Here is a 15,985-nt window from a genome sequence, read left to right on the forward strand (position 1 = left end):
CTCTGCCCTGCTGCTTCAGGGCTGTTTGGCTTCGCTCTGCTTGGAGCCTGAGTATGCAAATTAACCGCCATCTTTTAGCTTCTATAATTGAAACATTGTATCTTTTGGAGTTGTTGCTTCAGGAGCTCAGAGCCCTGCAGCTGCGGGGATCCTTGACTTTCTCCATCGCTGGGGCAACCAAGCCTCCTATTCTCAGCTGCCTGGCTGCCAGCCGCCATCTTGGCTGACAGTTAATTTGTATATCTCGCTGATTAGCCAATGAAAAAGGTATCGGTTGTACGCCAATTACCATTTTTCTCTTTTATTAGTATAGGATATCTGTGTTAGTCTCATACTGAAAATGTCTTCAGTCACTTGCCAGCTAATAAAGACAGGAAGTCTGCCCTTCCTGTCTTTAAGGAAAACTGGCACGCCAGGTAGAAGTGTCAAGTTTACCTGGTATCTTTATCATCCCCTTCACACAACCTCAAACCTTTTGGGGGAGCAGAAGGCTCAGTTTGAGAAGGAAGACATTTGATGGTTAGCATTCAAAACATTCACATTTATGGGTTTGACCCTTCTCAAAAGACCCTGAAGATTCATGATGCAAAGAAACCTTTAGTGTTGCTGGGGCCTGTGAATTAGACTTGCAAACTTGTGTTTTTAGGCCAGTAGTTGGAAGCAAGCCCCTTAGACAGGGAGGGGCCTAGGCAGCAGCCCAGCATGCACATCTTAAGGTCGTTTCCTTATTCTCTAGTTGTCAGGCCCCCAACTCTTGGGTAGGTAGGGACACTCGACAAGGTCAAAGGCATACCCGTATGTCCTCCCAACCTTCTCTCCAGCCCCAACATATGATCAATACCTCTAAGCTAAGCCAGTTGCTTTGTACTCCCATGCTGTCCTTGGATTCCTGTAACCCCACCATCCAAAACCCTGAGTGACTTCCCATCACACTGAGAACAAAACCCAAACTCTCAACCGTGGCCTACAAGGCCTTAGGTGATCTGGCGCCTGCTTCCCTCTCTGACTTCATTCCTTGGCATTCTCTCCTCTGATCGCCTGGCCTCCCTGCTGTTCCCGGAACAGGCCACGATGCTCCCCACGCTGCCTGGCTTTGCACCGGCTACCCGCTCTGCTCGTGGCTCCCTCCCGCATTTCACGCAGGGCTTCTCCTCAGAGGCTCTTTCCCTGACCACCTTCTCGGAAGAAAGCTCCCCTAGCACTCTGAAGCCTCTTGCTCTGCCTTCCTTTTTACAGCTCTTCTCTCTCCCTAGCTTCAGAGAAGGTATTTCATATTTACTAGCTTACTGTTGGCCTCCCCAGCTTAGCAGGCAAGCACCCTATAGACAAGAATTTTCTCTCTGCTGTAGATGTTCCCTAAACATCTGGAAGCTCCGTGAACCCCCACGTAAGGCCAGATTTCAATCACTCTTGGCTACGCTGCCACGGGCTTGCCTGCCAAAAGTGACCCCAAACACGAAGACAATCCACTTGGAACCAACCTGAAGCATTGAAGCAGTACGTGTCGTACTGGGAGGTGTTGGAGGTGAGGATGTACACCCCAGTGTTGTTTGCGGCACAGATGGGGTTGGGGTGGATGCGGGGAATCACCACGTGCCCTTCTATGAACCCGTACCTGCAAAAGAAACAGCAGCGGTTATCCATCTGCGAGGTTGTGATGGTATCTCATCCCATCCCATCAAATGACATGTCATGCAGCGCAACGCTTCATTCAACTCACCCTGAAGGGATGTTTAAGGTTTCAGCCAGTGAGTTATGTGAAATCCAAAAATAACAGCAGAGGCAGCGTGAGAGGGATCAAGGCTGATAGAAACAAAGTGATTTCACTTAGGGCTCTATAAAAGCTTTTCTTTTCTTAAAGAGATTCGTGAAAGAAAATAGTTTCAAATAAAAGTTGTGGTCAAGTCAGTTTAGACAAGCAGAAGGAAGTCCAAGTCACAGAAGAGAAAAGAATGACCACTTTATGATGTGGATCCACGGTGGCTCCCCATGACTTTCATACTTTTTCAGAAAATGCATAAAATGACCAGCTCCCTTACGATAGAATTAGGTGGCTGATCACTTCAGCCCACAAATGTCAAATCTGCCTCATTTCCCATCCCCATGCTTCTCTCCCCGCCTCGCCTTTTCCTGTGATCCCTTCATTCCAAACTCCGTTACTCTCCACACGAAGGTTTGTTCATATGCCAGATACATGAGCGATTGATTCACCTCATGAGCATCCCAGGCAGAATTTCATTGCCGGTGGAAGTAAATTGACCGTCATTAAAATAGGAGTAACAGCGATTAAGTCAGTAGATAGCAATGCCTCATTTAGCTCAGGAATTTTCCAGAAGCAACACAGCCAGAGAAGCATTTAAACGGCTCTGCATCCCCCTCCCCCAAGGTATTTCTGGGAGCATGTTGGAGCTGGAGACCCTTTCAGATAAAACATACAGCACCCAGCCTCTTCCATCAGCATCACGGTGGCTACTCACTGCACAATTTCTCCTGAATATAAATGCCTCAAACAAAAAATTTGCAAGGGACGAGGTGGTGGCAGGGGAAAGGCAGAGGAGAAGCTAAATCCAGTAGGTTTTTTGAAAAATGCAAAGCTAAGGCACAGCTTAGATCCTTTTAATCTCTCCTGACGATAGCAACAATAGTGCATGACCCTGCAAGACCCGTGGAAATGGCTGTGAGTTTGAAATTTCCAAGCACATAGAACTCATTAAGTCCATGTTGCAATTGCAGCTTGCATGACTAATTCCTCATCTAAACAGACAGACTGGTTTCTCCAAAGACTCCTTAGCTTGGTGGGGGGAGGGGTCGCAATTAAATGTCAGTAAGTTTCCATATATCTGAGAATTGCTACTAATCAGGGTGGGGCAGACAGCTAAGGTTTTCTCATAGCCTGAGACTCTGCCATCTGTGCTATGGCACATAGCTGATTCATTGCTACCTAAGTGAAATTATGGAAATGAGTTTTGCAATGCTTACTTTCAGCTATGGGTGGAACCATAGATTTCTTTGGCATAGATTTCTTTTTTAAATGATAATACCCCGTGAGCCTACTCCCATCCCACCCTTACTGCATGCACCAAGTCTGTTTTACACTGACAATCTAGAACAGCGGTTCTCAACCTGGGGGTCGCGACCCCTTTCACAAGGATCGCCTAAGACCATCGGGAAACACATATATAATTACATATTGTTTTTGTGATTAATCACTATGCTTTAATTATGTCCAATTTGTAACAATGAAAATACATCCTGCATATCAGATATTTACATGACGATTCATAACAGTAGCAAAATTACAGTTATGAAGTAGCAACGAAAATAATTTTATGGTTGGGGGTCACCACAACATGAGGAACTGTATTAAAGGGTCGTGGCATTAGGAAGGTTGAGAACCACTGACCTAGAACCTACATTCCCTTGTTAAGTTATTCTTGAGTTTTTGCCACATCACGTCGACGGCCAGTTTTGTGTGTCACAGCCAGTTTTGGTGTCACACTATACATTTGGGGATATTAACATTTACATGTGTGTATATTGCATGAGTAGGTTGCTGTTCACAGAGAGAAAAGAAATACTCAGCACATCCGTTCATCATACCTGCATCTCCCCTTTGCTCGCAGTCCTTCCTTGGGGTTTGGTCATTAAAATCTTGCCCTGGGCTCAGGCAAAGTAGGACCTGAATCTGGACTCCTCCCCATGCCAGTGATGTGGCCCAGGGCGAGCTGGGGAACTTCTCTGAGCTTTTCTTGCTTCACCCATAAGTAGGGTAATATATAATCTACTGTGGTGCCCTTCGAGGGTTAAGTGAGGGGTTGTGGACAAGTGCCCAGCATCTGTGTGCTCACTGATGGGCAGTGGAAAGAGTAATAACTTCCCTCTTTTTCAGCCTAGGACAGCAGTTCTCAACCTGTGGGTCACGACCCCTTTGGGGGTCGAACGACCCTTTCACAGGGGTCGCGTAAGACCATCCTGCATAGCAGATATTTACATTATGATTCATAACAGTAACAACATGACCGTTATGAAGTAGCAACAAAAATAATTTTATGGTTGGGTCACAACATGAGGAACTGTATTTAAAGGGCCAGAAGGTTGAGAACCACTGGCCTAGGAGAACATGTCTGTATTCTGTAAGTAGGCCTTGTCTGCATTTCACAATCAAAATTCAGCTCACTAAATCCACTCCCTTAGTGGATTTCTCTAGCTGACCTAGTCCCAGCCATGGTTAAACAATTAGTCTTGGGAATAGAATCAATGGATGTGCTAACTAGTCTTCCTTCATTGCAGACCACAGCGCAGGGTGAGCAGCCAGCAGAGCTAGCTCCCTTTCTCTGCTCCTTTCACGTTCTCGCCAACGTATCTCTGAATGCATACAGATGTCTTCTACAGCCGCTCTCTGCTTTAGAGCAATGCTGCGCAATACAACTGTCTGTGACCATGGACACAGTCTGTAATCAATGTCGTCCCATACAGGAGCCACTAGCCATTTGTGGCTAGTTGAGCACTTGAAATGTAGATTGCTGCAAGTTACTGTTTAAGACATAAAGGTTTTCCTTTTGAGCAAGAGCCTCCGCTACCGTTCATAAAGTGGGTATCTTACTCTCTAACCAAGGGCGGAGACTGATGTATTGAATGTTCCTGGTGTCATTCCATTGCAAAAGCACAGAAGGGGTAGCGGTGGACTGGGATGGAAACCGAGCAGTTGTTCAGATGACTTAGAGTGTGTCTAGTGAAGACCAACCAAAGCATACACTTCACCATGGCCTTCACCACAGCTTGCTCTTAAAGTGCACCCCTCCAACGAGGGTTTGAGGAAAGCTCCACGGAGCACGTGGTCTCCACAGAAGCAGCCCAGGAGGCCCTCCTGAGTGAGTCCCTCCCATTCTTTCCCAGTCGCTTGTAATTTGTCTTAATTTTCATGCCCCCCCCCCTTTTTTCAACCCTCTCAAACTAAAGCGACATAGAAGAGAATAAAGAAACAAACAGAAAGAGAAGGTTGCTTGAAAAATCTGCTTTAAGCCAAGTCTGCAGGGCCTAGACTCCGCCAGGCACTTATTTATTTTAAACCCTGTTATTTGGTTTACGTTTTCTTGTGTGGTTCCGACAATAATATTGCACGTTTATAAAGCCAGGAGAGCGCCATGTGGAAGCACAGCAGGCATTAGGATTCCGGCTGTTGACCCTTAATGGCCTCCTCTGGGCAGCCCAGCTATCATTTACAAGGGTGTCTTTAGAGGGCTTTAAATTTCCACTGTCAGGCAAGTTCCAGATTGACGTGGCCAATAAGCAATCATCCAATCAGATACCAGGGAGGAGCCTTCCCGTTGCTAAGCCCCACCCCCTCGGCCCAGACAGCCAGCGCTCTCAGTGGGCTCTCACCTGCAGGTCTCAAACCCCGCTCGCCAGGCTTCCTCCATCTGGGCCATGGTGGGCAGGGTGCAATCGAAAGCCTTGCAGAGGTCAGCTGCCTCAGTCCGTGAGATGCTGTAGCGACCATTTTTCTCCACATGGAATACGCCTGCGTACCGGCAGGTTACATTCAAATCTATGGGATGAAACAAGAAATGTTAATATTCGTTTGCATACATAATGAGGGAGGGGTAAGAAGTTAGTTTTTGAGCAGCCTCGTTCAAAAAGCCAAATAAACTTCTCTACTGCTCCAACATTCCAAAGCACCATCACACTAGGCTCAAATCTGAGCTAAGACACAGTAAAGTTCCATCCCTCCGACTTCCTCTCCATCAACTGCTGCACAACAAACTCCTTTAAAAGCATATGATTGGGAGCGCTGCGAACCACGTTGGGTTTGGCGCTGCTTGCTTGAAATCGAATTTTGCTCAAACAAACTCTTCAAATGTTGAATAAGCCTCAGTTTGTCTCTAATGGCGCAGCCACTTTAAAAGGCCATTTGACAGTTTCTTACAAAACTAAGCATTCTCTTCCTATTTGATTCGGCGATCGCACTCCTGGGTAGTTCCCCAAAGGAACTGAGAACTTAGGTCTACACAAAAACCTACACACAGCTGTTTCTTCACAATTGCCAAACTTTACAATCAACCAAGATATCCCTCAATAGGTGAATGAATAAGTAAAAATAAAAAGCATATGACTTATGTCTGATTATTAAAGCAATACAAACTTGTTGAAAACTTACAAAATTCTGGAAAGGAAGGAAGGAAAAGCCAGTCCACCACTAAGAAAGCATGGCTAACATTTTAAACATTTTGTTGCATCTTCTTTTAGTTTGTTTCTAGTTAAAATAATACTAAATATACAATTTTAGATTTGGGAGTCTTTTCTCCCCACTTAATTTTATATTACGTGTATTTTCCCACAATTGTGTGGTCTTGCTCCCTTGCTTAATATCTCCACCGGCTTCCGGCTCTACCCAGAATAAATAAGATCTTATCTGCTGATAAGATCTACGTGTTCTGGCTCCTATCTCTCTCTCTAAACTTTAAGTAGCTCACTCTGCTCCAGGTACAGAGCTTCCCTTCGCTTCCTTTGGGCATTCTGGGCTCTTTCCCACCTTCCAACATTCATATCTGCCTTTCCCTCTGTCTGGAATGTTCTGTCCTCGGATTATCCCATTCTTGTCTGTCAACTCCACATCACCTCTTAGCGTCCTTCCCTGAACACTCTAATCCAACTCGCGGCGCCTCCCTCACCTCATCTGGCGTTTGTGTCTTCACAGCAACGTGTTTATTTATTTGTGCATTTAGTTATTATCCATCTGCCCTTTCTGTGATGGAAGCTCCAAAAAAAAAAAAAAAAAAAGGAAAGGCCTTCCACCGGTTTACAGCTGTGTTCTAATGCCCACAACAGTACCTGACAGAGAGGGGATGCTCAACGAATATTGTTGAATGAATGAACGACTCATTAAAACATCTTCAAAAACACACTTGTAACATCTTGACAGATAGGTCTGAGGCCTTATGTTAACGACATCCCCTAGGAAACCTAACTGCTATTCGTTGGTGAAAGTGATCTGAGCCAAGGACTTCTGGGAGTTTTGCAGATATTAATCTGAAATCTCAATAAGGAGCTGAACAATCCTCTGGTTCCATAGGATCCCCTGTAACAATCTCAAAAGACTGAAAAGGCCTTCATTGAAATCTCACTATTTTTCTGGAACTGTTATCCGGTGTGCACTTGAGTAAGCTCCAACACCGAAAGGTTACGTTATTGACACCGTCCTGGTGAAGCCTAATTCCTCCTGAGCACTTCCTTGAGCCTCCAAGACAGGAGGACTCTTGGACTCTTGCCGACAGATCCCTGGGGACTGGTGGACCTTGTGCCAGACCAGGCATCACTGTGTTAGATACGAGCCAGGTCTGGATTCCGACAGATCTGGCTTTAACTCAAACTCTCTCTCTCATGTGTGCAGGTCTGCAGATCATCAGGAAGATTCTGCATATTAATCAGCAAGAACATTGAGGCTCAGAGAACTGAGTTGCCCAAGGAAGTGAGGATTTCCGTCTCAAGCCTGTAGTCACTTTCCAGAATCTCAGGTGCTTTGTTCTCTATACTCTAAGCCAATAGCCCAGGTAGGGGAAGCCCACTACTGCATTGTCCCTGGGTAACCGGAACCTCTGGGGTTCTGTGTTGCATCAGCTTCCGAGAACCCCGGGGGGGGGGGTGTTTTTAATGTATATCTGTACATATTACTTATAGGTGGAAAAACTAAAGCTCAGAAAAAGTAAGCAACTTTCCCAGCTATTAAGTGGCAGAGCTGGAATTTCATCTTAGGTCTGTTTAGATATCAAACCCATGTTCCAAACCACCTTGCCACTTGCCCTAGGATCCTGTGTTATTAGAACAATATTTCGCTCTGAAGGAGAGAGGAACCCTACGCTACTGGGACATGAGAACAGAGAGGGTCAATATTATTGAGCTGTACAGGCAACAAGGACTCTCTCCTTTCTGAGCAGGAAGCAGGTTCCCACCCCTAGAAAACAGTGTCAGACAAATGCAAAGTGTGGTGACAAGTGAACTGTTAAACTTCTGTATGCCCTTTCCTTTCCTGACTCGGAAAACAGTGAGAGAAGAAACAAGCAATGACGCTTTGAAAAGACATACTAGTAAGCCTGTCTCAACTGGTTTTTGCCTTTGTTTGCATCATGAGCATGGAGGTGCTTTAAAAAACTTCAGAAGTAGGAGAAATGGAGAACGTGTGTTTTGGTGTGAGATTCATTCCTTTTTGTCTGTAACGGTGTCCCCCTTAGCCAGTCACACAGCACGTGGCTGATGAAGCAAAAGAAGCAGAGGGGAGGGAACCGCACAAGGCCCTTTTGAAATACTGTTTGTTTTTACGGACATTTTCAGCTTTGGCGTCTGTTGGCCAATCTTAGCAAAGGGAACCTGTCACACTGGGTTGCAGCCCTTTCGGGGGTCTAGCCACCAAGGAAAAACAAGGCGTCCCCATTCGCTTCTTGGAGGCGAGGCTGGGAGGGGAGACTTCAGTAGATGGCAGAAGAGGCCCACTGCCTGTCAGTGCTCAGCCAGGCGGCTGCTGTCACTCCCCGGCAAAAAAGAAAGGCTGAGGCGTGGCGGTGGTTTGGCGCTCCATGGCAGTTTCTGTCTTATTAAAATAGATTCTAGTTTGCTACCTGGCACACAGATATGCAAAGGCAACAGGAACCAATTCAGGTTGAGACTTTAGAATAAAACCCTTCGTGCCACAGCCAATGTAACTTGATAAACAATACCCGCATGCATTGTGTGAGTGTGTCTGTATGTGTGTATGCAAGTAGTGGTGTGTGGTTGTGTGTACTCTGCTCAGCCAAGACAGGAAGAAACAGGTAAACTTAATCTTCAGCCCCAGGTTTAAACAAGGTCTGACAGACAGCAGGCATCAGCCAAGGGCTGCCAAATGAATGAAGAGATTCTATGCAAGTGTGAAAATTCCACAACATACACTTATCTTAATCTCATGAAAAAGTCCAACTCTTAATCCTGACGGCAATCGGCCATCTGGAATTGCGAAGATGGTGCCAAAACTTCATTTCAGGTCAACTAGCCCATGAGTGTTCACAGTTCCTTTCCTCTGAGTCCTTGATACCTTAAAAGGGACCAGACCTTCAGGGCTGTGTGTCCTTCCAGTCCTGATAACTTATGATGACTTCCCAAAGGGCTTCCTTAACACTTATGCAAACCAAAATTCTTACCCCAAAGGGTACTGTTAATAGTACCAACGGCAATAACACAATAAATACATCTTGTGTGTTTATTATGTATATGCCGGACACTATTCTAAGCACTTTACAAGGACTGACTCATTTTACCCTTAAAACAACCCTAGGAAATAGGTTCCATTATTACCCCCACTTTCCAGATACAGAGACTGAGGCACAGAGAGGGGGGAAACATGCCCAGGTTCCCAGAGCTGGCAATGATGGAGCTGGGATTCAAATCCAGCCAGTCTGGCACCAAGAGTCCACAGGCTTATCCACTATTTAACTGTACACTTGATTTAAGGAACTTTTTATGGCCTCTCAGCCCCCAATGTATGGCTGCTAATATTCCATGGCAGTTTCTAAGTAAAGTTAGAGCAAGGCTGAGGCGTGAATAGCCATGGACCACAGATCACTGGCGAGCCCGTGTCTGTGGCAGTGGTACTGGCCACGCTGCAAACCCTGCAGACACACAGGACTCCTGAGATGTCTGCACGCCTCTCCTGAGAAACAGAGGCCCCTGTGATTAGGGATCTGCTGTGACTCAAGAGGCTAATAGCAACTGGCTGATGTGTCTTTCAAACAAGCCTTTCCAACTGGAAATAAATCAAGAACGTTTTCCGTTGAGCCCTCTGGTCTCCAATAAATCTCATGTATCGTGTAATAAATGAACAGTCCCAAGTTCCTCCCTCTGAGACACCCAAAGGGCAACTTCAATGGGTTGAGGCCACTTTTAGATTCAGGGTGGAGCCCCTCTGGAGGGAGAAATGCCACCCGGGCCGTTAGGGTGGCCAAGAGGACAGAGGGGTCACGGGGCCCAGCACCCGGGGATCTCTTCACCAACATGGGAAGAGGTTTATCAGTGTGAGCTTTTAGGAAGATTCCAAAAAGGAGCTCTCTAAGAGTGTCTATTGTTTAACCTACTCTGGCACCAAACTCACAGGAAGGTTGGTAGCTCAGCATTCTAACCTCTGTGCTATGCTGCCAATTATGGCAGGTTCTGGGTAAGGTCATTCTTACTTGGATAAGCCATAGCTGACCCATGACACCATTAATCTTAACTTTCTTTTCCACCAGCCTCAGATCAAGGGAAATAGGTTTCTTTAGTAAAATCACCCCACCTCGTTTCCAAACTTTGCCTAAATTCCAGGGCCTGAGACGAACAGCTTCTTGGTTTTACCCCAGTTGTTTCCTGAGTAGAAAATCACAGGATCTGCTGGGAGTACAGCACTGTGTAATTTTCACCCAACTTGCCATTACCTACATCTTCCCAAACTTTCCTGAGAGGTGGGTGGAGTGGGGTGTCACACAGCTAGCTAGCCATGGAAGTTTTCAACCTGGAATCTACACGCTGATTTTCAGGGGATCTATACCACTGTGAAATTATATGCAAAATTTGTGTGTACATATACAGTATGTGCATGTGTGCTTCTGCGTGTGTGTGTGTGTGTCTAGGTGTTTTAATGGGAACAACATCCTTGGGATCCCATTAGTTTCTCAAAGAAGTCTGTGACACAAACACATAAAGAATTACAAGGAGTCTGGCTGGTGTGGCTCAGTTTTTGGCCAGTTGTATTCCTGGTCAGGACACATACCTGGGTTGTGGGTTCAATCTCCAGTCAGGGCATGCACGGAAGGCAATCAATCAATGTTTCTATCTCACATTGATGTTTCTCTCTTTCTCTCCCCCGCCTCTCTCTCCCCCCCCCCCTCTCTCTCCCTCCCTCTCTCTCTTCCTCTCTCTAAGCATGTCCTTAAGTGAGGATTAAAAACAAAACAAAAACATAATTACAAGGATTGTTCTCTCCAAGGTCTCTTCAGTAATCAAATTCCAGGATTCCGGAATTTTGGAACTTCCCTGTGGGCTTCATGACAGCAGACGTCTCTCCTTCATCACCATGTCCCCAGTACCCAGCACAGTAGTGCATAAAATAGGCACATGTTAAACAAGTGAATGAATGAATGTTCTCTTTCTCCTCCTTCCCTGACAGGGCAAGCACATGTGGGGGGTGCAAAAAGAGCCCCTCTCAGATCCATTCCCCACATCATGTCTGAAGAATCGCCAGCTGGGCCTTGTTGAGAATTCCCTATTGGACACTTAGTATGTTCTTCAACCGAAAGCATTTGCTTCTGAGAAACTTTGCTGTTTTCCCTGGAAACAAATGTTTCAGAGACCAACTTTCAGTTTTGTAATTGGCTTTGTCCAAATTCTAAAAATGGTCTTCTCAGCGATGGGCACATCACAGGGCCATTTCTGAGGCCAGATCTCCCGAGGGAGGATGCCAGACATAGGGGTCTCACAGGAGGACCACCAGCGATCATCATACTGTGTCAGAGACTTCAGATCTCCAAAACAGACTTCTCCAGATGGTCCAAAATAAACTAATTTATTTTCCAACACGCACCACCCAGATGTGTCTGGTCCCTATCTGTCATCTCAGGAGGGATGCAGCAGAATTAAATGTTTCTTTTCTACTGATTTGCTCCCTGAAGAAGTTGGTTTTTCTTGAAGATGGGGATAAAGCCAGTTCCCATGACTCAATGACTATGCAGTTCTCATGCCATGATGACAACAGCGAGCATGCACTCAGCACCTACTCTAGGCCATATGAGGTTTTCAACAGTTTCCTTGTAAGAATTCATTTTATTGTCACAACAATTCTATGTTTTGTATTAGCCCCAATTTTTCACAGAAGGTAACTGATTCGTTGAGAAGACATGAGTACCTGGAGCTAGTAAGCCGTGAACCCGGGTTTCAGACTGGGCAGTCCAGCTGATCACCTTGCAGTGTTAAATTGATCATGGGGCAGATGCTAGAACGACAGGAAACCCACTTATCCTCCATGTGATTTTTTCTAATGGATTTTTAGAGAGAGGGAGAGAGAAACATCGATGTGAGAGAGAAGCATTGATTGGTTGCCTCCCAATGGTGCCTCAACTGGGACCAAAACTGCAACCGGGGTATGTGCCCTGACCGGGAATGGAACCTACCTTTCGGTGCATGGGACAATGTTCCAACCAACTGAGCCCAGCCAGGACTCCATATGGTTTTTAAAGTGTGGAAAGGTGAGCATTAAAAGAGAGCTCTGGAGAGAGGAATTTGAGCTTGTTGAATATTATTTTAAGATCCTATTTCTCTTGATTCCAGACCATAAGGCTTAAAAGGGCAGGGCCCTTTGCCCAAGAGCTTGGAAAGGTTCCCCTCACTGGTGGAACTGCCACGTTCTCCCTGGGGAGAAGATTTTGAGCTCCCCATGTTCACCTGCTTTCCCCAACATTGGGCTGGCTACCTCGTTCTGATTCTACCTGTCCTCTTCCCACGATCCCTCGGGAATTGAGAATCCAGCCCAAGCTACAGCTTAGACCTCTTTCTTCCTTCACAGCCTGAGGGCTCTGGCCAAGGTCAGGCAGGGGGAACAGAAGACCCTGAGATGCAGGGTTGGCCCAGGCCCTGGTGACATTAAGAGATGTCTGCTGCTCAATCTGAACTCTCAGTCTCAGCTGAGACACCAGGCCAATCTGGAGCAGGGAGTTCGGGTTGATCGCAACTGACTCCATGAAGCGCCTGTGAGTCTGTCGCACGCAAGCCTCTTGGGCAGTGGCAGCCCAAAGCACTGATGAGTTTTCCACTTAAAAAAATTTTTATAGTGTTTATCATGAAATAGCCAGGATTCTGTTTCTGTCTTTTGATATGTTGAGTTCATGTCTGAAAAAGATTATGCAACTCACAAAACTAACAGTATGATTCTCATCAAAGTAGGAAAAGAAAAAGTCAATTTCTTCTTGATTCCCATCATCACTAATTGGATCATCTGTGTTTAAAGCCAGGAGGGACAACAGACAGCTCCTAATCCAATTCTCTTGAAACACAATAGAAAACAAAATCCAGAATGATTGAGCTCAGTCCCCCAGCCAGTTCTGAGAAAAGCTGGACCTTAGGGGTCCATGGTTGCTAAACTCCTGACTCCCAAACCAGTACTCTTACTACTGAACTGCTTTTATAAGAGGTCAGAGCAAGCCATTCCCAATCAAGCTATAATCCACTGTCGTAACAAGACAAAGAAGGCATTCTGGTTTTCATTTATTCCATGGAGGTCTTTGGAGCCCAGAAGTTTCCATCTGGGAGTTTTCTTAGCTATTCCAACCCCTACTGGCACCCAGGCCCGCCCATCCAGAAGACTGGCACGCCTTCCTGCTGCCCCCATACACTTGCCTGCATCCCCTGACGCCCATGTGATGGGCTCCTGGAGAAAGGCTCTATTGTTCAGCATCTACGTCTGAATGAGGCCAAAATCACACTCGGTGGCCGAATCGCCTTTGGCTTCTCAGTGCAGACCATGAGTCTTGAGGGACTCAGTCTCTGCCGGAGCTGCTCAGGAGGTGGGTGAGGGTTTAAGGAGCAGAGAAAATAGTCATACACCATCATACCCAGAGAGTTTCCTCCAGAATGTCCTGGGTGCCTTTCCATTGAACTAGTCATCTCTTTGCACTTAAAAAGGAAATGCACCCCAACTCCTTGGTGCCCGGCTGTAGCCCCTGACCTCTCTCTGCCTGCCAACATGGAACCAACAGGGATCCAGAGAAGAGCCCAATGGGTTCTCAGCACTACTCTGCCCTTCAGTCAAGGCCTCCAGCAACTGACTCAGTGAAGCTCTTTGGTTGTTTCACAGTCTGCAGAGCTCTGCCCCTGCCACCTCCTGGGAGGATGGGACCTGGGGGAGGGGAGAAGGCGGGGAGAGCCTGTTCCGGCTCCCACTCCACACCCTGGGTCCAACGGTCTTTCTGGCAAAGGAAGATGTGCCCCAGAACTGTCACCTCAATGCAGGATTCTGAAAGGCCAAGTGGTTTTTGGTGAGCGAGCCTCCAGGAAGATGGCCGAGGGAGAGAAACCCCAGGGTATGCCCCTGCGGGTTGCCATAGCGACCAGGAAACTGCTCACTCTAGCTTTGCAACCTTTGCTTTCTTCTTTTTTGGCTCCTATCCGTTTAGCAAGTTGACTAGCACAAACCCAGGATGTGGTTAAATGAAACTAAAAAGCATCTCAGGGGCCCGCATAGAGTTTTCCTGTTGCAAATCAAAAACAAAAAAAACACAAAGGATCCCACTTCATAACTAGATGTTTTTTCTGAGGCTATTACAATTATGGATACATCACCTAATTCATGTAAAGCTTTTGCTCAGGTCTGTAACCAGCGTTTGGAAGAACTGGTTGACTTTTACAGATGAAGAAACTAAGGGACAAGAGATTCAGAGCCTCAATGTCTTACAGAATGTGAGTAAAATCCAGACCTGCACCAGATTTTCAAGGCAGAATTCTCTCCATTTTTCTCCCTGGTTGCTACGGGGGAAAGTGGCGGCTCTCGGGGAGAAGAGGTATGGATTTCAGACTGTTTCTCCCTCCCACCATGAGGTCGCAGGCAGAACCACAATATTTAGAAAGTAAAAGCAGAGCTGTCCCAGTGAGAGCTGGAGTGCGGGTGAGAGACAGACCCCAGACCCTCCATCCACCCACTGCTCATTCTTGCCCAGCCCCCACCCTACCCCACCCCACCGATGGTCCTGACACCCTCCACAACGGTCTAGGAGACTCAGTGGAACACTCTGGAAACCACCACAGTAGGTGCCAATCATAACAATGATAACTACCACTCCACAAGGCCTGCAAAGCAGCGGGGGCTCCCTAAGAGGGTTAGTCACCCCATGTGAGAGCCATGGAAACAGAGAGTCAGCGGGTTAAGTACTTGGCACAGGCTCTGCCGCTCAAGGCTGCAGCCCAAATGAAAGGCGCTGTGGAAAGTGCTTTACATGTGATCCAGGCTCGCCATTACTATTTTTGTGTTTTTCCCCCTTGGTCTCAAGAATAAAAGCACCTTACAATTTAAAGTTCTCCCTAAAGACTGTCCCTGGTTCACCCCGTAAGGAAAATATAGCGAAGTCTGAATTTCCAATCTTATTCTACAGGGCTGGGGCTGGGTAGCAGTGGGCTTGACAGAACTTACTGAACCAGAAACTGAGGTGATTGGCTGGCTGCCTCCTGCATGTCCTACACTGGGGATGGAGCCCACAACCCGGGCATGTGCCCTGGCCTAGAATAAAACCATGACTGCCTGGTTCATAGGTCAATGCTCAACCACTGAGCCACACCAGCCAGGCAAAACACACATCTTTAGGTTACCTCTTTCCTCTTCAAATACAGTGAAGTGATGTAGTAACACAGCATCACAGCATTTTTTTGCAACAAGTATTGCAAGTGACCATGGAAAGTTCTAGATTTCCACAAATTCTGAATGTGTTGGGCTCAAAAATCATCAAGTCTCATTTTAATAACTCAATCTCTCTCTGTTCTCATTCCCTCTGACTCTATCAGGTGCTAAAGGAAAGAGAGGTGTGTGTGTGTGTGTGTGTGTGTGTGTGTGTGTGTGTGTTCAAAAGGCAGGCTCTCTTTCCCAGTCCAACAACCCACCACCATTCATTCTTCAGATATTTTTTATAAGCAACCCAAAGATCTCAAAGCAGAAGCCCTGCAGAGGGAGAGGCTGGATTGTGGGTACATTTTGAAAAATCTGGGCCAAAAGATTGCCAAGATCAGTCCGGTGCCAATTGCCCTGTGAGCTAATAGCTTGTAACTCACACCTCTTCCCCAGCTTTCAATCTGTGAGATCTCTGTAACCACAGATGCCGGCCTCAAGTGCCAGGCTCCAGAAAACTCGACTTCTGACAAGTTTTTAAATCCTACTCAAGCCACAGGATTTGGACGAAAGTCTTTACCATTTTATGTTCATGTGGAGTGGGCCAAGCATAACATCCTG

At 46.5% G+C, this 15,985-nt stretch overlaps 1 protein-coding gene across 35 annotated transcripts in view; it reads right to left on the bottom strand.

Moving 5' to 3' along the window:
• CD44 (CD44 molecule (Indian blood group)) overlaps positions 1 to 15,985 on the bottom strand; it is an 87,843-nt gene that overhangs the window by 47,478 nt on the left and 24,380 nt on the right. For all 35 annotated transcript variants that reach the window (XM_059709667.1, XM_059709666.1, XM_059709668.1 and 32 more), the window contains exons 2-3: positions 5,383 to 5,548; positions 1,482 to 1,615 (exon numbers count right to left, since the gene is read on the bottom strand). In XM_059709667.1, the coding sequence (XP_059565650.1) occupies positions 1,482 to 1,615; positions 5,383 to 5,548 (300 nt within the window). The remainder of the gene's footprint in view (positions 1 to 1,481; positions 1,616 to 5,382; positions 5,549 to 15,985) is intronic.

The sequence above is a fragment of the Myotis daubentonii genome, chromosome 9 (genome assembly GCF_963259705.1).
Source record: "Myotis daubentonii chromosome 9, mMyoDau2.1, whole genome shotgun sequence".
Classification (NCBI taxonomy): domain Eukaryota; kingdom Metazoa; phylum Chordata; class Mammalia; order Chiroptera; family Vespertilionidae; genus Myotis; species Myotis daubentonii.